Consider the following 23,110-nt stretch of genomic DNA (forward strand, 5'->3'; position numbering starts at 1 on the left):
TGCGAACTGTGGGTTTCTTCCTGTCGCTGAACTTCAACCGACTGACTTGATGCACTTCTTAAATAGCTATCAATGCGGGGACCCTGTGTTCCCTCTACCAGGCACTTATTTTTCCCTTGATGAATTTTCAGGCCCTTTAGACTTGTAACCTTCTGCTAACCACACACACACACCTGCAGCTTTTTCTCAGTTTTCTCTGAACTAATGGCTTCCACAAACATGTTTTCCTTACTCATAATCAAATTCGTTCCAGGGTCAGTAACCATGTCTATCACAAGTGAGTCATCTTCCGCCCCTGCTCTCGCTGACGCTGTGTTGTGTGCTGTTGTGATTTCTAAAGCTTGTAATGCAGTGGTCTCAAACACCCGGCCCGCGGGCCAAATCCGGCCCGCGTCCTGCCTAATTCCGGCCCGCGACGTATGACAAAATAATAATGTAATCCGGCCCTTGAGGCTATTAATTGCGACAAACAACGATACTGATTAAAATAGACGATAGATCCAGGTACGGTGACAAATCTCATTTGTAGGCCTACTCTGCTCGTATGTGCAAGACATCCAGAGCTTGATTCAAACCCAAAATCGCTGCGCAAAGTTTTCAGGAAATACTTGTATTACACGCGAGAAACACAAAGACGTGCATATGTAATGACGCGGAAGCGATGCAGGCCATAGTGTTGCAGAAATTGAAGCAGAAATTAAGCAGAAATAGGCCTACACCAAATGTTGAAAAACGTTCACGTGTGATGAAGTCTTAGGTAAGCTATGTTATTCACCTATTCTAATTCTGAAGGAGAATATCCTTTTGGAGATTATGATCGATCGTCTATGACCGTGATAGTCACGGTGCGTCTGTGAATGGAGGTGCGTGTATACAACGGTGTCCACTAAGCATACCATGCTTGTTTCGACCCTCTGCCCAACATAGCGGTTGAGGTTGCAGTGGTAATCGTGATGATAGTGTCCGTAATGGATGTGGTACAGACAGCAGGGCTAGTAGAAATAGGGCTCTAAAGAACTACAACGTCACCCGCAATATGATGCGAACTTCTGGGTACTGCAGATTACCCGCGATAGGAACTGTTTGACCAGAATACTTTATTGTAGGCCTATATTGTAGTAATCTATTACTAAACCACAACATCTTAGGTGTTTTCCTGTTAATTTGTTATGTGGGTAATATGAAAAAAGGAAAGTAAACCTGCTTAAATATGTTCATCCAGTATTTACTGAAAGGTGCATAATTTGAGGTGCTTGCCATCCAGTGACAAATTAGATGGGTAAATTTACCCCCTTCATAAACTTTTGTTTTACTCAAAGATTTTTACATTTACAGTAGGACTTTATCTCTGACCACTTTCAAGCCATGGCCTTTTGAAATTTTGATATAAAAATCCAATGGTGTTGGCAATGGCTTTCTTAACCCTGATGCCTAGTTTGCCAGGTTTAAAAAAGTTATGAGAGGAAATATTTTTATTTGGTGTGAAACACACACACATACCTGTTTTTATGTTTTTCATTTATTTTATAATTTGTATTAATATTTATTTTATCATTATTTTATTTATAGGCTAAGGTTGCTAGCACAGGTGTCTAAAACTAGATAAAAACACTTGCACTTTCTGTTTGCAGTTTTGTGTGGTATTTGAAAAAAAGAACATTGCATTTTCAGAAATAGCCGGCCCTCCAATCCGATGACGTTGGCAGAATTGGCCCCCAGCTCATTGAGTTTGAGACCCCTGTTGTAATGTGATGTTCTGTGCGGTGCCATGGCGTGCCAGTGTGATCGTCACATGATCCTGTTGTTCACTTTTCTGCCTGACATCTCGGCGCACCCTAACAGAGAGATCTGTCCACACCCTAACAGAGATCTGTCCATAAAAGACTAAAGATGCGTTAACCGTGAAGTCTAAGCTGAGAGCTCAGGATCATGTTACTATTTCAGCTGCTGTGCAAAAGACAAAAAAGGTTTGGAATTGATGGATTTGGGTGCATGGGATGGCTTGTGCTCTGCTCTCGTGGATCAATGTGTAACCCGATGCGGAAGGAGAAAAGCACGCCAAAGCAAGCAAGAGAAGGAGCGAGTGAGGGAGGGAGAGAGAGAGGGATAGGGAGGGAGAGGAGGGAGGGAGGGAGAGTACAGATTTAGCCTTTGCACATGATCAGAGTAAACAGCATGTTTTTCAGTGTTCACTTCATGCCTCATCTCCAGCAGCAGTCTGTGTGAAGAAGAGTGGGGGCTCGGGGGGGGCTCGGGGGAAGCAGCCTGGAGGGGAGAGTGGGGCCTGGTGCAGGCGTAGGGGGGGGAGTGTGTGTGTGTGTGTGTGTGTGTGGGGGGGGGGGGGTTGTAGGGGCAAACAGGCGGCTCCTGACCAGAAGAAAAGGAAGAGAGAAAGAAAAATCAAAAACAGTGACACAGTCTCAGTATTTTGCTGCAGCATTTTGGGCTTTGATTCCAGCTCTCACTGGTCTCCTAAATCCGGTGTTAAATGGGTTTTGGATATGTTAAGCACGACCATAAGCTAGAGGAAGAATCGGTAAGAACTGGAGTTCGGAATGCTTCGGCTTGAATAACGCTATTTAAAGTTGCTATATGTAAAGTCCGACACTGCTTGTCCATGTTCCAAACCATAGGCTAGTGAGTGCAGGGCAGGTTGAATAGTATATGCTAGTGAGTGCAGGGCAGGTTGAATAGTATATGCTAGTGAGTGCAGGTTGAATAGTATATGCTAGTGAGTGCAGGGCAGGTTGAATAGTATATGCTAGTGAGTGCAGGTTGAATAGTATATGCTAGTGAGTGCAGGGCAGGTTGAATAGTATATGCTAGTGAGTGCAGGTTGAATAGTATATGCTAGTGAGTGCAGGTTGAATAGTATATGCTAGTGAGTGCAGGGCAGGTTGAATAGTATATGCTAGTGAGTGCAGGACAGGTTGAATAGCGCTCTTTGACATCTTTTAAATGATGAGAACTCGGCCACCTCCCTCTCCTGGTTGCCTTCATGATTTCCTTATCACTTTCTTAAATCAAAAAGGAATGCAAACAATGACATTCCCTGAAACTGGCTGGCTCAAAGTAATCTACCTTCCAAGTGATGTTTTATGATATGGTAGTAGTGATTTATGAAAAGATATTCTGTAAAGTGGGAAAACTGTCTGAGGTTGACTGGTGAAACAGCAGGGGTAATTTTAGCTAAACATAAATAGGCTTGGCGCCAGGAGCATACTGTACCTCCACTAGCATATAGGGACTGATCATCCTAAGCATTTGGACAACCGGGTCAGAGATCATTAAAAGGGAAATAGAATGAACACCTAGGTGCATACAGTATGTATTACCTACATATGTTTTAATATGCATTTTGCACTGTACATGTGATGTGAAGCTTTTTTTCTCCACCATGCAGATATGTATTGGTTCACTCTGCCTCAACGTATTGGTAAAACCCTAAGGCGTGTTGCAATCACTGTGTGATTTTGTTTTTTAGGTGTGCTTGTGTGCTGGGCATACTTTATACAACTTTCTCTTACTCTTTTATTCATATACTACTGGGCTGTTGTGACAAGTACATTTCCCAGCTGTGGGATCAATAAGTCTTATCTTCTCTTATCCGGCCTCGTGTCCACGGCCGAACAACACCCGTGGGAATATCCATGACCAATCCCACTCTCACTCATGCTATAAGTCTCCTCCAAGTGACAATCATATTATACACAATGCTGGCAATGCTGAGAACAAGCATCCTCGTTTATCTTACTTACATTGATATGACTGTGTGGCTTAATCCACAGATGTGGTGAAGCACTGTTTCGTTATGGTTTGCTAAGGAGTAACCCATTGCTTAAAATAGTGGAGAGCTGGGATATGAGAACATTGTGTCGAATCTTCGCATTGTATTACGGAGTGATTTATTTTTAGATGTACAAAGTCTGAGTTGAAATGTCCAGGGATATTCCAACTCATGGAACGTCTCTCGGCCAATCAGAAACAAATAAATAGTTCCATAGAACCCAATTGTTGTATAATTACAATTTGACACCGCAGTAGCCTACGTTAGATCTGCTGCATGAAGGAGAGTGAGAGGACACCTGCATCCTACGGTACGTGTATGTTTGATAAATAGGTCCATCTCATCTCAAGGTTTATAAACTATAAATAAATTCTGCGTTATTTGCTCTTAGCTCTTAAGAAAGTGTTGTGAGAGATCCAGGGCTATATAATAAAATATATAATATACAACTAAAAAACTGTGGCTGTATAACAAAATATATAATATACAACTAAAAAACACCTGGGGCTGTATAATAAAATATATAATATACAACTAAAAAATATATAATATACAACTAAAAAACATCTGGGGCTGTAGCCTCGGATGCCCATACCTAACGACACCACTGGTGCTGGGTGCTGCTGGGTTATCTGCTGCCCGTAGACAGGGAGGGAGAGAGCTCCATTCTGCCCATACCTAACGACACCACTGGTGCTGGGTTATATGCTGCCCATAGACAGGGATGTGCACACACACACCAACAAACACATGAATGCACACAATCTGGTGTAAATAAGTATAAGTATATATACTCTTTTGATCCCGTGAGGGAAATTTGGTCTCTGCATTTATCCCAATCCGTGAATTAGTGAAACGCACGCTGTGAACACACAGTGAGGTGAAACACACACTAATCCCGGCGCAGTGAGCTGCCTGCTACAACAGCGGCGCTCGGGGAGCAATGGGTTAGGTGCCTTGCTCAAGGGCACTTCAGCCGTGCCTATCTATCTATCTATCTATCTATCTATCTATCTATCTATCTATCTATCTATCTATATATTCATGCAGACATGGCAAACCATGCATGCCTTGTTTGCACACAATCTAATGACCTAATCTGACACACTGACCTGACCTCATTACCCTCCCCTAACACACACACCACACACACACACGTACACCAGCTCCTGCTCTACAGTACATGTTGAGAAGTGCAAAAGTAATTATGTGCCGTTATTATGTGCACTTAGATGAGGTGATTAATGGAAATACACACACACACACACGCACGCACACACACACACATGCACACACATGCACACACACACACACACACACACATATCTACACACTCCATACAATAGAGTACACGTGAGCGCTGCAGGCGTACCTGTACCTGTGCAGGTATATGTGAGCACAGGCCCTCAGTGTTGTAACTTTCTCCAGAAATCTGATAACAAGTTGTAGCGACACCTACAGATGTGTTTCCAGGCATTTCCTCTCAGTCACTGATTTACGGGAAATCATGTTGGCTCCACCTGGCAGGGGAAAGTGAAACTCACCAGGTCTATATAAACCTGCCGCACTCACCTCTGGACCACAAGCACCTGCAGACTTCACAGAGAGAGAGAGAGAGAGAGAGAGAGAGAGACTACATTTGACCAGACAGACACAGGTAGACTCTACAGGTAGACTACATTTGACCAGACAGACACAGGTAGACTCTACAGGTAGACAGGTAGACTACACTCGACCAGACAGACACAGGTAGACTCTACAGGTAGACAGGTAGACTACACTCAACCAGACAGACACACAGAAGACATGATGCTGCTACGAGTCACTACTCTGCTCCTATTGGCTGGTGGACTTTGGGACTCTGCAACAGGTAAGACACCTGCACTCTGAGAACTCACCTGAGCTACTGTACTCTCCCTCTCTCTGTCTCACCCAGGTCTCATGTGACCCCCGTGAGCTAGGGTCAGTCTCAGTCATGCCTGCAAGCGGGACATCCTAACTCTTTTTTCTCCCCTTTGGGTAGCTGCTACAGGGTCAGACGGGGCCATTGACTGTTGCCTGACGACAAGTTCCGCTCGCATCCCTCGTAACATTGTGAAGTCCTACGAAGTCCAGACCACTGACGGAGGATGCAAAGTCGACGCAACGCTGTAAGCTACCCCCCACTTCTCCATCACAGGCTCAATTAGCAGAGCAGTACGCAGCGCAGCACAGAGAGGATCATGGGAGAGGAAGGGATGGTTCAGCAGATGATTATTTATTGACAAAGCAATTAGCGTTTTTTATCTTGTGCACTCTGCCAAGCTCATTAATGCGCTAATGACAAGGAGGGAGGGAGAGTTATGTGTGTGTGTGTGTGTGTGTGTGTGTGTGCGTAGCTACTGCTCTGGATGTGTTCTGGTTGGGATGAGGATGCGGGTGATCTGATGATGGTGTTCTTCTGTACACACAGGTTCACCACAAAAAGAAACAAGAAACTGTGCGCCCCACCTGCCTCCCGAGAGAAGTGGGTGCGAGACATCCTCAAGCGTCTTAACAAGGAATCATCACCGCGTGTGGGAAAAGGCTGCAGAAAAGGTGTGTGTGTGTACACCTCACACAGTATCAGGGGTCTGGGGAAAGAATCCGCCCTGTGTGTGTGTGTGTCCTGGGGGGAGTTATCTAGTCTAAACAGTCTTAGAGAGTGTGTGTGTGTGTCCTGGGGGGAGTTATCTAGTCTAAACGGTCTTAATCTGATGTTTGCTGTGCGTTACACGCTACACTGAACCTGCCTGCTTGCATACTTAACTTGCACACTTGCATAGAAAGATAGATACAGTAGACAGATACTTTATTTATCCCCAAGGGGAAATTCAAGTTGCTCAAGTTGGAACTTGCTCGCTCATTTAACCGGCTTCTGAACTTTTCTGTCTCCTCATAGGAAAGAACCAGAAGCGAGGAAGAAGATGCAGAAACAGGCAGTGACTCCTGCGCGGGCGACTCCTGAAGCGCGCGGGTGTGTGTGTGTGTGAGCAGACTGCGCGGACGACTCCTGAAGCGCGCGGACGTGTGTGTGTGAGCAGACTGCGCGGACGACTCCTGAAGCGCGCGGACGTGTGTGTGTGAGCAGACTGCGCGGACGACTCCTGAAGCGCGCGGACGTGTGTGTGTGAGCAGACTGCGCGGACGACTCCTGAAGCGCGCGGGTGTGTGTGTGTGTGTGTGTGAGCAGATCCATTTGTGTGTGACTCCTGCGCGGACGACTCCTGAAGCGCACGGGTGTGTGTGTGTGAGCAGACTGCGCGGACGACTCCTGAAGCACGCGGGGGTGTGTGTGTGAGCAGACTGCGCTGACGACTCCTGAAGCGCGCGGGTGTGTGTGTGTGAGCAGATCCATTTGTGTGTGACTGTGTGAGAATGTGCCTTGTGTGTGTGTGTGAATGCGTGGTGTGTTGTGTGTTTTTGTATATATACTGTGTGTGTGTGTGTGTGTGTGTGTGTGTGTGTGTGTGTAGACAAGTGAGTCTGCAATCATAGGGGACTAGTGTTTGGTGCCAGTTGAATAGGTCACATCTGTTGTCATGCCATTTGGCAGAAAGTCCAATGCGTTGACGGCTGCCCGAGACACAGTGGAACCAGTTGAAAAGCTGCTGCGATTATGTGTGTCACCTACTGTATAGATGTGTAACTATCATTTCTACATGCACTTTTCTTTCAGAAAAATAATTGCTCTAAGATGCTACTCCTTTTAAAGGTTATCAAAGCACTCTCTGTATTCTATAGTCCATGTTTGTAGCACATTAGACGTCTTATGTTCTTCTCTGTCAGAGGTTGTAATTTTTTGATAAATAATACAGTGATATACTGTTGTGTATATTTTTGTACTGCACATCTATTAAAGGTTTATATTTAATGACATGTGTCTCTTTAGTGCATTTCTAAGTAGAGTTAGTAGCGTTACACATTTTTCATTTTGATAAGTTAAAGCAGATGGTTGATCAGCTGTGTTCTAAAGAATGTTTGATTCCAGTTCTGCGTGTGGTGTTGCGAACTATTTGTTTCTCAACAAAAAAAACAATGAAACGCTAACAAATAGGCTATAGCCTAGGCTATGTAGGCTAAAGAGTCACATCGTGGGGAGTTTATTGTTTCGTTTTGGCAAGTAGCCTTGTAATAAGCGGGTCATTATTGGGAAAATAAGTCCCTTCAGGGCGGAACAAGATCGGTCCGGTTCGCCCTGTCGGGACTTATTTTCCCAATAATGACCAGCGTTCTATACATTATCCCTTACATAATGACCGGCGTTCTATACATTATCCCTTACATATAACAAATTCTATACTGCTGCACTTTTCAGGAACAGTTGCATGAAAGGTGTAACTCGACTTACAAATGAGAGGCTAATAGTTTCTGATGAAAGAATGTGATGAATACCTACAGACCTCTGAATGAGCGTCAAAACTGCCACATTCTTCCCTCGAGGGTTTCAACATTACCTTGTTCTTAGACACTTGATCCTTATTGTTACACAAGGTGGGCCCGCTGGGTTATGCAAGAGATGAGATTGATAGGGACTTATTGCAGAGGGGCTGCCTCATGATGTAGGTGCCAAGATACCTGATCACATTCCCAGAGTAGAGCTCACCCAACACCAGATCCAGCATTCCTGTGGTTCCTCAGTTCGGCTGGTTATGAGAAGGAACTGATACATTGGGATGGCCAGATGTACACACCATGAAAACTGGAAAATGTGTTTCAAATAAAATGAGGCTAAGACTGCCTCTCTCTCTCTCTCAATGTATATATATAATACATATAATATATATATATGATTATGTTAGGGGATTTTAACATTCATGTGGATACTAATTGTTCTTACACCTCAGAGTTTAACTCTGTATTGGACTGTTTTAGTTTGACACAGCATGTTGACTTTCCCACTCACACTCATGGCCACACGTTGGATCTGCTCTGCTCTTCTGGTCTGAATGACATCTCTGTCTCTGGTTCCATTGTATGCCGTTTTCATATGATCTCTCCTCCTCCCTCCTCAGAGAAAAAAAAATTATTCATGACTTATTGAGTACAAATGGCAGGTTTGTCCGAGAGCCAGATGCAGTTCCCAAAAGAGACACATGTGGCTCGCGAGCCATAGGTTCCCGACCCCTGATGTACACCGACCCCTGCTCTACACCGAACATATTCAGACATATAGGGATGCACTTAATGCTGCCCACTCAAACTACTACTCATCACTCATAACCTCCTCCGTGTCCAGGCCAAAAACTCTATTCAGGACTGTGGACAAACTCCTAAAACCCCCTGTCACTGCCTGTCCTATGACCCTTGAGCAGTGCCAAGCCTTCTTACACTTCTGTGACGATAAAATTAGCCAAATCTACCACTCCTTCAACCCCAATGCTATCTCTCTCTCTTCTTCTCCTCCTTATCTGGGCCCTCAGCTCTCTCATTTCACCGCTACTGACTCACTCCCTCACTATCACTGACACTACCCTGCCCCCACCCCTCTACTTAAAGCCTGCTCCACATCCCTGTCTGAACCCATTACATTGATTGTTAACACCTGCCTCAACTCTGGTGTGGTGCCTGATGCCCTAATGACTGCTGCAGTTACACCCATTCTCAAAAAACCTGACTCCGACCCCACATCACTAATAAACTACCGCCCTATCTCCAACCTCCCCTTCCTGGCCAATGGTCTCTGCATTTAACCCAATCGGTGAATTAGTGAAACACACTCAGCACACAGTGAGGTGAAGCACACACTAATCCCGGCGCAGTGAGCTGCCTGCTTCAATGGCGGCGCTCGGGGAGCAGTGAGGGGTTAGGTGCCTTGCTCAAGGGCACTTCAGCTGGTCGGGGCTCGAACCGGCAACCCTCCAGTTACAATTCCAGCGTGCTAACCAGTGGGCCACAAAGTACTACTACTCACCTTCAATGCCCTCCACAACCTTGCTCCCCCCTACATCTGCGACCTCCTGACCTTTCTGTTTAATGATCACTTCTCCTCCACACCCAACACATAGTTCCTACAGATAACTTGTCTTTGTTGTATTGTTTTGTTTGTTTGTTATTGTATTTCCCTGCCTTTGTCTCTGTTGTATTGTTTGTTTGTTTGTTATTATGTTTCCCTGCCTTCCTACTATGTAAAGCGACTTTGGGTTTGAGAAAGGTGCTATATAAAATAAACTTATTATTATTATTATTATTATATAAGTTTATTTCTTTTTCATAGAAAAGTAAGCAGAAAAAGTTTCGTGTAAATCAATTAAAATTTAGAGATACCTCAAAGAGGTTGACATTTCTTATAATGGTCAAACTGTTAATTCTTCTATCAAGTCTCAATGAGTAGTTTTGTTGAAATGAAGTGTTGCCTGGTTATAATAGTACTTATGTTTAAACTTTCACTGAAAATGTCTTAACGTGTGTCTCATATCATAAAGTACAGCAAAACTGTTAAGCTTTCTCAAGAAAGAAGAAGCCTACTGCTGAAGTTGAGCACATTGAACAGTATTACACACTGACTCAGAGAACTGTTCACCAAGTGGTGGGTGGGCATTCCTGTGTGAGATGGCATCAAATAGAGGAAAGTTGTATTTGATAACCACTCAGGATAATATCACAGGAGCAACGCTGCCTTCTAAACAGCAGGTCCTAGCTACTTCCTCCATTGTCATTTGCAGCAGAAGGAGACAGTTAGGTTAGCTGCTACTAGAACAGCGGAGAAAGTGGAGGAATTCTGGGATAGGGATAGAATTCCTCTGTGCCACAAGCAAGATATAATAAAAAAGGTTGAAAAACTATTCACAGAATGGACAACTTTGAAAAAGAACGCCAAAAGAAGGTCAGAAACACAGCAAAAGAAAGAAAACATGTACCTCATGTTACCTCAGACTATAATGATATTTTTGATGTTGCCCATGAAAATGCCATAGAAGTCAATTTAGCTACCTCTAAATATTCTCTAAAACTCATAACACTTTGCAAATAATGTCTATCAAAATAAGGATCACCTTAATACTGTGTATATGAGTATGAAGAGACCACTGCAAATTTGAAAATGACCATCATTCATTCGAATGTCACTCCGCAACTGTAGGATGACATCAGAAAAATGTGCAGTGGTCTCTTATTGTTTCCTATAGCTGTACAGTATATATTCTTTATTTTGCTTTGTGTGCTTATTGTTTCCTATAGCTGTACAGTATATATTCTTTATTTTGCTTTGTGTGCTTATTGTTTCCTATAGCTGTACAGTATATATTCTTTATTTTGCTTTGTGTGCTTATTGTTTCCTATAGCTGTACAGTATATATTCTTTATTTTGCTTTGTGTGCTTATTGTTTCCTATAGCTGTACACTATATATTCTTTATTTTGCTTTGTGTGCTTATTGTTTCCTATAGCTGTACACTATATATATTCTTTATTTTGCTTTGTGTGCTTATTGTTTCCTATAGCTGTACAGTATATATATTCTTTATTTTGCTTTGTGTGCTTTGTGTGCTTTTCCCCCCTATGCTTCCGTTAGGAACCATCATAATCAGCATAATGTAAACAGAGACGGTTGATATAGTATATGTATATTAAGGATCTTTGATGTAAACTTCCACAGTTATGCAGACAATACCCAATTATATATTTCTGTGGAGCCAACAAACCCAGATGGCCTTTGCTCCCTTCTCGCATGCTTAGCCTCTATTAATCAGTGGATAAGCAATATTTTTTTAAAAGCTAGATGATAAAACAGAGATGATAAAACAGAACAGCAAAAATACAGGTGGTGCATATATACAGTGTAGACAGCACTAGTATACAGGTGGTTACAGTGTAGACAGCACTAGTATACAGGTGGTTACAGTGTAGACAGCACTAGTATACAGGTGGTTACAGTGTAGACAGCACTAGTATACAGGTGGTTACAGTGTAGACAGTACTAGTATACAGGTGGTTACAGTGTAGACAGTACTAGTATACAGCTGGTGCATATATACACTGTAGACAGCACTAGTATACAGGTGGTTACAGTGTAGACAGCACTAGTATACAGGTGGTGCATATATACAGTGTAGACAGCACTAGTATACAGGTGGTGCATATATACAGTGTAGACAGCACTAGTATACAGGTGGTGCATATATACAGTGTAGACAGCACTAGTATACAGGTCACAGGTGGTTACAGTGTAGACAGCACTAGTATACAGGTGGTTACAGTGTAGACAGCACTAGTATACAGCTGGTGCATATATACACTGTAGACAGCACTAGTATACAGGTGGTTACAGTGTAGACAGCACTAGTATACAGGTGGTGCATATATACAGTGTAGACAGCACTAGTATACAGGTGGTGCATATATACAGTGTAGACAGCACTAGTATACAGGTGGTGCATATACAGTAGTGTAGACAGCACTAGTATACAGTTGGTTACGGTGCATATATACAGTGTAGACAGCACTAGTAAACAGGTGGTGCATATATACAGTGTAGACAGCACTAGTATACAGGTGGTGCATATATACAGTGTAGACAGCACTAGTATACAGGTCACAGGTGGTTACAGTGTAGACAGCACTAGTATACAGGTGGTGCATACAGTATATACAGTGTAGACAGCACTACTGTTAATGACTTACAAAGCTCCAAATGGCATAGCACCTTCTGACATGTATATCGCTGAGCTTTTAATATCTTATCAACCACAAAGGAACTTTAGATCTTCCAATGGTAATCTTTTAATTGGGCCCAAAGTGCTCCACAAACAAAGTGGAAAAGCTACTTTTATCCATTATGCACCGAAGCGATGGAACACCATTTCTCGGTTCATCAAACAGGCAAATTCTGTAAACGTCTTTAAAAAAGACCTAACAACATACCTCTATGAGAGCTTTTAGTTAACTCACTTTGAACTTGTAATCTATTTCTTCACATCAATTCACATTCTACTGATACTATTTACTGCTGCTATGTACAGGGTCTTCCTATTTCCACTGCTTGTGATGTATGTGTTGTTGTATCTATCTCTTGGGAAATACTTAATTCTAAATCTCTGATGTTTTTTCTAAATAACTACCTGAACCATATCACTGAGGATGAAGAAATTATTATGGTATATCGAAATCGGTTGCAACATTCCTTTACGTAAATATACTTGGCCTAGAAACCTGATTTACATGACATACACACAGACACACATGCACACACATCCACACAACCAGATACACACACACACACACGCACACACACACACACACACACGTGTCAAAAGTAGGGGTTGGAGTAGGAGATGGAGAGAAATTTACAAGCGTGACAAGTGGGAGAGGATGTACAGGACTGAGCGGCGGCCATATTTTGTACCTCTATGCGGTACATCTAGTTATTATTACTATTTTCTTTTCTATTATTGTGTTAAATGTTTCAAATGTAAAGCACTTTGAGCTGCATCCTGTGTATGAAAGGTTCTTTAATATTACGTTAGAGTGGAAAAGCACAGTGCCCCTGGTCATGGCTGCAGCACAGATAACATTGTTGATACACTGTGGTAATGCATGGGTGGGAACCATTGTTAAGTAATTCTGAGGGACTTCAAATTATCCAGAGAGGTTTCGCTCAGATTAGATATGAGGACTATAAGCAGAGTATTTACCTCTTCACCTACCTCTGATTGGCCATGTTATATGACCACCACACCAGGGACAGTGTGCTGGACAGCCATCTAGTGAAACAACTGGGATCTTGCGCCCTCTGTTGGTCATGGTAACCAAGTGTTCTCTACCCAATTCTTTCCTTGTACTTCAAAGTTTCTTACATGCATAAATCTTGACTGAGGGCGAATCACTATTCTCTGGATGTACTAAACTTCACTAAAACAGCAAGTTGATTTGAGAGAGAGAAATAAATCAGAGGGAGTGAGTGAGAGTGAAAGAGTGTGTGTGTGTGTGTGTGTGAGAGAGAGAGAAATAGAGTGAAAGTGTGTGTGTGTGTGAGAGAGGGAGGGAGTGGGATATTAAGGGAGAGAGTGTGTGTGAGAGAGAAAGAGAGAGAATGAAAGTGTGTGAGTGTGAGAGAGAAAGAGAGAGTGAACGTGTGTGTGTGTGTGAGAGAGAGAGAGAGAGGGAGTGAGAGAGATAGAGAGAGTGAAAGTGTGTGTGTCTGTAAATGAGAGAGAGAGTGAAAGTGTGTGTGTGTGTGAGAGAGAGAGAGGGGGGGGGGTATTTCTCAGCTGGCGGGTAATTCTGGAGTCTCAGCTGGAGATGGGGTCTCTGATTACTCTTTCCGAAGGGGGTTCATAGAGCCTCTCTTTCCTTCTCTCTCTCTTCTTCTGCTCCTCTCTTTCACTCCATCTCTCTCTACCTTTCTCTCTCTCTCTCTCTCTCTCTCTCTCACACACACACAGACACACACAAGTACACGCACACACTCCAGATGTCTTGAATCTTGTGCCCATGGCACAGAATGCACTGATTACTCCCTTAAACTCTGATGAGGAGGCAGGCTGGCCAAGAGTGGAGCAGAGAGTTGAGTGTGTGTGTGCGTGTGTGTGTGTATGTGTGCATTTGTGGGTGCATGTGTGTGTGTATGTGTAAGTGTGTGTGTGTGTGTGTGTGTGTGTATGTGTGTGTGTGTGTGTGAGAGTGAGTGTGTGTTTGGGTGAGTGTGAGTGTGTGTGTGTGTGTGTCTGAGAGAGAGTGAGTGAGTGTGTGTTTGGGTGTGTGTGTGTGTGTGAGAGAGAGAGTGAGTGAGTGTGTGTTTGGGTGAGTGTGTGTGTGTGTGTGTGTGTGTGTGAGAGAGAGGAGAGAGTGAGTGAGTGTGTGTGTGTGTGTGTGTGTGTGTGTGTGTGTGTGTGTGTGTGTGTGTGTGTGTGTGTGATGAGCTCCTGCATGCGTTGCTTGGCATATGATTTGAGGCTGTGCCAGAGGCTGCATGGGTTGAGCCTTTCTTATGAGGGGATTATGAGGGGACATCCAAGTGTTTCACTGGTATGTGAGTGAGATTTTCACTATAGTGTGTCAATGAGTTTGGTTTTACATGTGTATATGCAAGGCCCCTCATAATAGATGCTCACATACACACACACACTCAATAAATAATAATAATAATAATAATAATAATAATAATAATAATAATAATAGCTTAAATTTATATAGTGCCTTTCAGCATACCCAAGGTCGCTTGACAAACAAAGGGATGAGTAGGAAATGGGATGAGTAGATGAGTAGGGGATGGGATGGGTAGGGGATGAGTAGATGAGTAGGGGATGGGATGAGTAGATGAGTAGGGGATGGGATGGGTAGGGGATGAGTAGATGAGTAGGGGATGAGTAGATGAGTAGGGGATGGGATGAGTAGATGAGTAGGGGATGGGATGAGTAGGGGATGGGATGGGTAGGGGATGGGATGGGGGTCAGAGGCCAAAGGCTTCAGAGAACAGGTGTTTTTTAGGTGCTGTTTAAACACGTCTAGGGAGGGGGCAGCGCGTAAATAGGGGGGTAGCTTGTACCATAGACCGGCGGCTGCAGCACAGAAGGCTCTGTCCCCAAAGGTCAGGAGTCTGGTGCGGGGAATGGCAAGCTGATCCTTGTCAGAGGACCGCAGGGGCCGCGGTTGCCTGTAGGGGTGGAGATCAGTAAGATACTGGGCTGCAAGTGCGTGGAGGAGATCAGTAAGATACTAGGGTGCAAGTGCGTGGAGGAGGACAGTAAGATACTAGGCTGCAAGTGCGTGGAGGAGATCAGTAAGATACTAGGGTGCAAGTGCGTGGAGGAGGACAGTAAGATATTAGGCTGCAAGTGCGTGGAGGACAGTAAGATACTAGGGTGCAAGTGCGTGGAGGACAGTAAGATACTAGGGTGCAAGTGCGTGGAGGAGGACAGTAAGATACTAGGGTGCAAGTGCGTGGAGGAGGACAGTAAGATACTGGGGTGCAAGTGCGTGGAGGAGATCAGTAAGATACTAGGGTGCAAGTGCGTGGAGGGATTTGTAGGTGAGGAGGAGGATTTTAAAAGTGATTTGTGACTTGACTGGCAGCCAGTGAAGCTGTAGGAGAATCATGGGGGTGATATGCTGCCAGGGTTTTGTGCATGTTAAGACCCTGGCAACTGGGTTCTGGACATATTGTAGCCTGTCAAGGGTCTTGCTGAGCAGATCAGACTGGACAACATTGCAATAGTCCAGAAGGAGTAGATGAGAGTTGCAGTGACAGAGTCCGAGAGTCCGAGTTAGGGTCGAAGTCTTCAGATGATTTTGAGGTGATAGAAGGTAGATTTGGTGATGTGTTCAATATGTCACTGGAATGAAAGAGTCCAAGATGACGCCCAGGTTGCGGACTTCTGGGGATGGAGAGATGGAGCAGCCATCCACATCCAGTAGGAGGTCACTGACCTTCTTTAGTTGTTTTGCAGGAGCCACCACCATGAGCTGGTATTCTTGCTATTTAGTGGGAGCTGGGTAGAGAGTTTGGTGCTGATGTACAGCTGAGTTTCGTCAGCATAGCAGAGGAAGCTGAGTCCATGTTGACGAATAATCTGGCCAAGGGGCAGCTTGTAAATAGTGAAAAAAAGGGGGGCAAGCACAGATCCCTAGGGCAAGGCATGTTTAACTGGTGCCGGGGCAGAGTTGGTGTCCTTTACGGTGATGAATTGTTTCCTGTCTGAGAGATAGGACCGGAACCAGGAGAGTGCTATGCCAGAGAGGCCAATGAGTTCGGAGAGGCGTTGGAGGAGGATGGTGTGGGAGACTGTGTCAAAGGCTGCAGAGAGGTACAGGTGGATGAGGATGCTGATGAGACCGTTGTCAGTGGCGATGAGGCCATTTGTGGAGGGGTTCGAGGAGATGGGCAGCCACTGCTCTTTCCAGGATTTTACTGAGGAAAGGGAGATTGGAGATTGGGCGGTAGTTGTTGGGGTCATCTGGGTCGAGTCCAGGCTGTTTTAAACCTGGCGGGCACCACTCCACTCTCCAGTGACTTATTGATTATGTGCCATACAGTGGGGAGACCCTTCACAAAGGTGGTGGGCATTGGGTCCAGTTTGTTGGACGAGGCCTTGGCTTTGGATACCAGTTCTAAGACTTGGTCAGCATCCAGGGGTGAGAAGGAGGACAGGCAGCACTGCAGCGGGTGGGCAGCAGAGGTGGAGGTGTCCTGCAGCTGTAGGTAGGCAGCTCGGGGGTTATCATCTTGCTGGTGTAGCATGGATAAGGAGGGTGGACCAGACGGCTGAAGCTGCTGATGGATGGTGTCCACTTTCTCCTGGAAGAAGTCCAGGACCCTGGAGCACAGGTCAGCTGCGTCACAGGGCTGGGGGGCATCAGGAGGGTGGAGTAGGCGGTTGATAGTTGAGAAGAGCCTTATGGGATGATTTTGTTGGTTATGGATGTGTGGTGGAGTAGTAAAAGAGAAAAAAAAAGAGTTTTTTGCCTGCTGGAGGGCCTCTTTGTAGCACTCACACACACACACACACACTCACACACACACACACACACACACACAAACACAGACTCTCACAGCCACACACACACACACACACACCAGTGTTGTGCCAGTTCAAAGCTTTTCTGAACTAGTTCAAGTTCAGTTCATACATGCTCAAAGTGAACAGTTCACGTTCAAAGTTCACAATTTTAATTCTGAACTAGTTCAAAGTTCAGTTCATTTTACTTTTTTCGTGAGATATTCAAATAAATACTTTTTTTCACACTACGAGCTAGAAATCACTATACAGTGTACGTTCTTTGAAGCTGCTCATTGTAGACATTTGCTCATGACACTGTAATTGTGGGTTTCTTATCAGGTGATGAAACTTGCAGCAGTACAGACAAGGTAGACCAGTCTCCGTGCCATCACTTCCACTAGCCATTTTTTTTTTTAAATTGCAGCGCTTTCTCTCACTCTCGTCATTGGTATGTCTCTCTCTCTCGCTCCTCCAGCCCGCTGCGCTCTCGTCGTTGCCTGCTACGCGGCGTTGCTATGCCTACCCCGCTCTGCTGCAATTCATCACGGGTAACGTTGTGCGGAAGCCAGTATGCTATTCAACTATTCTCAGCCAGACACTATGTTGCCCGCAATGCATTGCGCACACAATGTCAAAACCATTTCTGTCTGGTGATACATGATTTAAGCGGCACCAGCGAGAATACAGGATGGAGGAACTTTCTCTCGTTGCGTTTCAAAAGAGAAAACAGATGTCACTCAGTTTTCAATGGAAAACAAATTCCAACGTTCATTTACAGTGATGTCTGCCGTTCATGACACATAATGTGAATTAATTCACGTTCAAGTTCTTTATTAAAAAATGTGTTGCGAAAACACGAAAAAATGAGTGTGTTCAATGAACGCGTTCTTTTGAACTCGTTCACGCACAACACTGACACACACACACACACACACACACACACACTGAGCAGTATACAGACATAGTCATACACTCTGCAGCCCTGGCGGGTATTCCAAGTACGTGGTTTAGTGACAAACTTGGGTAAGTTAACTCAAGTAAGTGGTAAACCTCCTGCAACAAGAGCCCTATGGCATTGTTTTGTTAGGAGAATGAAGCCATAAAGCTCTTCTATTAGGTGGTTTACCACTTACTCTGAGTTAACTGACCCAACTCTGATGTGTAATTCATCTCTGCACATGGCTTCTCCCCCCAACTGCTCTTGATTGGCAGGATTCCTCTTCCTTGGTCTCTCTCTTTCCATCTCTCTCTTTCACTTTCCATCTCTCTTACTTTTTATCTTTCTTTCTTTCTCTCTCTCTTTCCATCTCTCTCTCTCTCTCTTTCCATATCTCTCTTATATATCCAGTCTGACATCTATTCATTGGTCTGTCGATCTCCTCTGTAATGTTTGTGTGATATCTATTGTGTCTCTGAGGCCATTACTGTATGAGGGGGGAGAGAGAGAAAGAGAGAGAGAGAGAGAGAGGGAGAGAGTGTGTGTGTGAGAGGGGGAGAGAGAGAGTGGGAGAGAGAGAGAGAGGGAGAGAGTGTGTGTGTGAGAGAGAGAGAGAGGAAGAGAGAGTGTGGGAGAGAGAGAGGGAGAGAGAGTGTGGGAGCTAAGGAGTCTGAAAAAGGCACAGCCTCCTGCAAGGCCCATCTGTTTTTTTCTTCTTTTCTTTGTCTCTCAGCAAGAGCAGAGAGAGCGAGAGAGCGAGAGAGAGAATGAAGGGAAGTAAAAAGAGAGAAAGACTGAGAGCCACAAAGGAAAATGGGTGTGTAAGCACCTGTAAAATATGTTTATAGTGGTTATCACCGCACTGTTTAATTTTTGTTACGTTGATATAAATCCAATATGTTGATATGGAATTCGGTACAGACCAATCAGATTTGTTTGTTCTCTGTGTTTTTATTTGAATTTTATATCGTCCAATGATAATTTATAAATGTTTAATGCCCACGAAATGGTGAGCTCTCTGAACATTCGAACGCCTCAGGAGAGGAGCTGAGAGTGCAGTCCCAGTCAAAGTTCGGAGGAGCGAAGTCCTGTTTTTGATAGGCTACTCCATCAATGCCATTCTGGTGTGTAGTGCTATGCCCATTGCGAATCTGTATCTGTGTATATCACGTTTTTTCGGAGGTCTCAGGATCACTGTTATTCTGTCCACTGCTGTGTTGCGGCAGTGTTGACATTTAGAAGCTCGCGTTTTTTTGGGCTGTTGGCAAGCTAAGGCAGACGGCTAGCTAGGGGGCAGATAGCTGCTGCCGCCTTAGCTAATTCACCTCTGGGACTTGCCTGATACTTGTCGGGACTCGTTTTCTTCCTCCGGTGCTGGGCCCACCGGAGGTCGACAACCATCACGGACATCTCCTGCCGCTACACTGCTGACGTCGAGGATCCTTGTTTGAGGTATATAGGCCTAGCCTACATTATTGTGTAGTAAATTGAGTTTATCCAACCTGCTGGCAGGCCAAAATGCGTTGCACATGGTTTTATCATTGTCCTCTAAAATGCAATATAAGCAACTATATCGCACATCCAGTTTGAACACCCTGATGGACACTGAACTCTGGGGGTTATTTGAACGTTCACTGAAGTGGTTTAGGCTACTGGAGCGTAAGAATTCCGCCCGTCTTTGATTGACGGCCATTAGGCCCTAATTAATTAATATAGGTGGCCTGCACGCACAGAGTTTGTTTGATGCATGGAGTTTCAGACCGTTTTCCCCTGAGAGCTTAGAGAATAAAATGAGGAGAGCTACCTGTGTTTTACATAATGTTTAACATTTATTCACATGGCCAGTTCAAAATCACCTAAGGTTTTGACTGAAATGTGTGCCGATATCAATTATTGGGAAAAAACATTGTTTAGTGGATGGCGGGTGGATTGTTGATGTAGCTGCAGGTGCAGATGACATGACTAAAGCTCATCCATGCATCTAGGATGTTGGAATTTGATAGGATACAGGAACTGCAGAGATAAATTGAAAATGAGGATGGGTAGCCTATAATGTCGGAATAGCGGTACTAAAAAAAATCGGAGTAGGGGCATGTCGTAATAACGGTATGTCGTAATAGAGGGTTGTCGTAATAACGGGATGTCGTAATAAAGAGTGAACCCCCAGCGGTTGCTGTCCTGCCTGCAGCTCATAGAGCTGCCACTTGTGCACCACCGAGCTCCAACGGCCAGCGAAAGGGGGGTTGGGGCTATCTTTATTTTAATAAGTAGCTTCTATGGGGTTAATACTATATTAATGTGATTATTCTTGTGATTATATGGTATGTTGTTTGTATCGCTGACTGTTTGTTTCTTTCCACACTGGTGTCTGTTTAGCTTAAGCTAACATAGCATTATATGTCTTAATGTTAATCTTTAACATTACCATTTGTTAACGTTCGGTTTTAACCTAACGTTACCCTTGAGTGAATTGTTCGCTCCCACATTTGTCAGCTTTTGGGTTGTCACGTTCACGACGTGGCTATTATCAAATAAAAATGTAATTATTATATTTCTTTATATCCAGGGTGTATTGGCAATTCATTTAACTACATTCACTAGTCTGATTATTATTTTCACATTGTTATTTAAATTCTGTAGAAGTGCATAATACACTAGCCTAAGGTAAGTGTAGTATTTTTACAGTGGAGGCACCGCGCTACTAAATTTGTATTTATAATTACTCATATTCATATTTACCATTTATAATCCTACTACACAGCTATACATTTATATTTATGGTATCAGGAATCTCAGCCAATTCACTATTCCACCGCTGAGAATTCAGGATCCTGTCGCGCCATTATTTAGTGTAACTAAGTTAAGCTTTACTGTGCTGAGTGTGCACACCCGTTAAAAAGGGGTTACAGGTGGAAAAAGGAGAGGAAGGAGAGCCGGCCGGGGGAGGAGGGGACGAGGGCTGGACGGTCAGAGCCGGAGTACCATTAGACTAATGGAGGGAGATGATGGGGTCAGGTCACTCCGCATGCTCTTGGACCCTCACTGCGCACACACACACACTGCACACACACACTGCACACACACACACACACACACACTGCACAGCAGCACTTTGCTCTCAGCACGCCAGGACTGACCACCTGGGGATACCGGCCTGATGACTGCCTGATGGACACAAGCAAATATGCTCAGTGACCTCTGAACTATGACCTCATGTCTCTACAGGGCTGCAATGACAGCTAATACAGTGGGTATGTAAGGTGAGGTGATTCTTGTGTATATAGTGTAAACAATAGTGTACACATGTAAAACATGCACATGTAAATATAACCTGCGTTGTGTTGAACCGCACAGCTCTTTCACACAGATCTCCGTTTCATAAGGTCACCGACTACTGTTGGTACGAAAACAATCGTTTTTACCCAGAGCCGTATAAAGATAGATCGAGTTGCTAGTTCCAGAAGCTAAAGCAGCCAGGCAGATCCAGTGCTCCATGAACACTGGGCTCACACACGCTCTAGTGCTCTTTAACGTATTTGTAGAAAATCTCATAGTTAGGCTACTATTAATAAAATGTTGTTTTCGGAAAATAGGACCTGTACATGTTCTCTACAGCTTCATAAGAATCACCCAAATGTTCATTCTATGTAGGTTTAAATGCAGATCTTATATTTCGTTATGCTCCTGACCAGTGTTGTAAAGTACAAATACTTCGTTACTGTACTTAAGTAGAAATTTCACGTATCTGTAGCCTACTTTACTTCGCTATTTCAATTTATGGCAATTTTCCTATATAAAATGTATACTTTTACTCCGTTATATTTCCACTAAGCATCTTCGTTACTCGTTACTAAAACATAAAATTAGAAGAAATGTGTGCTACTGCAATAAGGGAGGTTTTGCGAATCAATGCTCCTAAATTATTACGCACGCTGCGCGATCTATTTCAGCACGTGTTTGTTGCTAAAGGAGGAGGACGCACAACTGAAACTGCCATGAGCACGAGCATCTACTGGAGGAGCTCCCGTTATCATAGACGACCACCCCGACGATAGTGGTGAACAGGGTAAGGGTGAAGATAACGTCATACACCCGTGGCCATATTTGCAAGAAATATTTCTGTACATTGGCAGCTTCTGTGAAGCTGAACACCCCGCTACCTGCCTCAGCGGCCTGTGAAAGGCTATTTAGCAGCTCAGGACTGGTCTTCAGTCCAAGGATCTGACTAAAGCCCAAAGTATGCTCCCGCGTCTGCGTCACGCGCACGCGGCACTGGTGAGCGCGTGACGAGAATTGCGTCATTTTCACAGCATGCGTCGCGTCTTTGAGTCGACCGAAATTTAAGACCGCGCGTCAAAGTGACGCGTAGACTGCGCATGTGTGAAACGGAACTGCTGTAAACACTCCCCTCCAGTAGGTGGACCACATAGAAGAACAACACTTAAACGTAGAAACAAACCTAGACAGAAGAAGACTTGTTTGGTTACCATAACGACGATGGAACAGAGCGCCTGTCCTCAGCTTGCCTGGCTTTGAGTTACGTGAGACACCACGACATGAGTCAACTTCGACTGATGTAAAGCCACAATCCACAGATACATTCTTTAACATTATATTTAACGGTCACTTTACCATCTATGGTGTAGAACCCAACGTATTTCAAGACACCACATTTTAGATGAGTTGGGGACGTAATTATCTGTCTGCTGGTCGTTCTGTGCGTTACCTTTGATTGTCGAAACAGGGTGGCTGCATGGGCTCATTGTGGCTACTGGCTATTATATTGGCTTGATTTGGTCATGAGCCCTGGATCATATAGCACTGAATGAGATGGTAAACAATAAAATAAAACTAATCATAGACAGTGACAGCCTTTACTCCATGCATGGAGAGCTGACATGACTTCGGATTAAATGCATCTTTTAAAAATGAG

General features: G+C 44.2%; 1 protein-coding gene across 3 annotated transcripts; it reads left to right on the top strand.

Moving 5' to 3' along the window:
- Window positions 1-5,353: 5,353 nt before the first annotated feature.
- Window positions 5,354-21,665, top strand: ccl19b (chemokine (C-C motif) ligand 19b). Of its 3 annotated transcripts, none has more exons than XM_042059371.1 (6): window positions 5,354-5,444; window positions 5,487-5,657; window positions 5,811-5,937; window positions 6,240-6,364; window positions 6,708-6,758; window positions 7,111-7,682. In XM_042059371.1, exons 2-5 carry the CDS (start codon window positions 5,594-5,596, stop codon window positions 6,749-6,751), a joined length of 360 nt encoding a protein of 119 aa, XP_041915305.1. In that variant the 5' UTR covers window positions 5,354-5,444; window positions 5,487-5,593; the 3' UTR covers window positions 6,752-6,758; window positions 7,111-7,682. The 3 variants fall into 3 exon arrangements, with proteins under 3 accessions (XP_041915305.1, XP_041915306.1, XP_041915307.1); XM_042059372.1 differs by lacking the exon at window positions 7,111-7,682 and adding an exon at window positions 21,655-21,665 and having other exon boundaries at window positions 5,355-5,444; window positions 6,708-6,794; XM_042059373.1 differs by lacking the exon at window positions 7,111-7,682 and adding an exon at window positions 21,655-21,665 and having other exon boundaries at window positions 5,386-5,444; window positions 5,537-5,657; window positions 6,708-6,794.
- The last annotated feature ends 1,445 nt before the right edge of the window (window positions 21,666-23,110 follow it).

Source organism: Alosa sapidissima, chromosome 13, assembly GCF_018492685.1.
Source record: "Alosa sapidissima isolate fAloSap1 chromosome 13, fAloSap1.pri, whole genome shotgun sequence".
NCBI lineage: Eukaryota > Metazoa > Chordata > Actinopteri > Clupeiformes > Clupeidae > Alosa > Alosa sapidissima.

What these genes read in the sequence shown, in the direction of transcription:
- ccl19b (XM_042059371.1), top strand. Translation starts at nt 5,594, where the DNA reads ATGATGCTGCTACGAGTCACTACTCTGCTCCTATTGGCTGGTGGACTT. An exon ending in ACTTTGGGACTCTGCAACAG is followed by an intron (nt 5,658 to 5,810) that starts GTAAGACACCTG and finishes CCCTTTGGGTAG; the next exon opens with CTGCTACAGGGTCAGACGGG. An exon ending in GGGAAAAGGCTGCAGAAAAG is followed by an intron (nt 6,365 to 6,707) that starts GTGTGTGTGTGT and finishes GTCTCCTCATAG; the next exon opens with GAAAGAACCAGAAGCGAGGA.